The sequence below is a fragment of the Trypanosoma grayi genome (genome assembly GCF_000691245.1).
Source record: "Trypanosoma grayi strain ANR4 Tgr_2121_V1, whole genome shotgun sequence".
NCBI lineage: Eukaryota > Euglenozoa > Kinetoplastea > Trypanosomatida > Trypanosomatidae > Trypanosoma > Trypanosoma grayi.
Window position 1 is genome coordinate 1 of NW_008827739.1, and position 740 is coordinate 740.

The window sequence follows — 740 nt, forward strand, 5'->3', positions numbered from 1 at the left end:
GGGGGGCGACAAAACAAAAATAAACATAATCAATCCGTCTTTCATATTGGGTTGCAGCCCCCACAAAAAGCGGTTTTCTTTGGATCACTCACACACATCCTCCTTTGTTTGTTGTTGTTGTCTTCAATGAGGGAAGCCTGCGGCGGGTTTCACGTGTGTTTCCGCCGCGCAATAAAAGCCCCGCAGGTCCTCTGCGTCACTCACCCACTACGGGCTTGTGCTGCACCCCACACACAGGCACAGGGTGCCACAATTTGGCGTTCTTCTCTCCCGTCCACACGGCCGTGTCCACAGCTTCACATGTTTTTTTACCTCCAACTGCTGCAACCTTCTCAGCCCCTCTCGCAGACGCGCAAGGCAGCACCTGATTCCCCCACAGACAACGAGCCCAGACGGAGGAAGTGCGGCTTGGCACGAATGCAAACGGCAGACACCACCACAAGCGGAGAACGAGTGTGCAATCGGGAAATACGGCGGCGCAGGGATCACCCATCCCCCCACAGAGCTCACCAGCTTTAGAACATCATGCACGCGTGCAGAGGAGGCACCTCGATGCTGCACCACTTCGTTTGCACTGTGCCGCGCAAATGGGGCCAACAACTCCCCCACGAGGACACCACACACACGCACACACACAAAGGAAGAGAGAGAGAGGCCCACAGAACAAACCACAACAAGCTCTTCCTCGAGTACAGGGACAAAAAGACAACAGCCGGAGTCCACAAGAATCAGAAACGGAA

At 55.1% G+C, this 740-nt stretch overlaps 1 protein-coding gene across 1 annotated transcript; it reads left to right on the top strand.

Moving 5' to 3' along the window:
• Positions 1–126: 126 nt before the first annotated feature.
• On the top strand, positions 127–519 carry DQ04_21211000 (hypothetical protein; the record flags this gene model as incomplete). The annotated part of the gene is made up of 1 exon (XM_009317991.1): positions 127–519. The coding sequence occupies one exon, from the start codon at positions 127–129 to the stop codon at positions 517–519; it is 393 nt and encodes a 130-aa protein (XP_009316266.1).
• Positions 520–740: the final 221 nt, after the last annotated feature.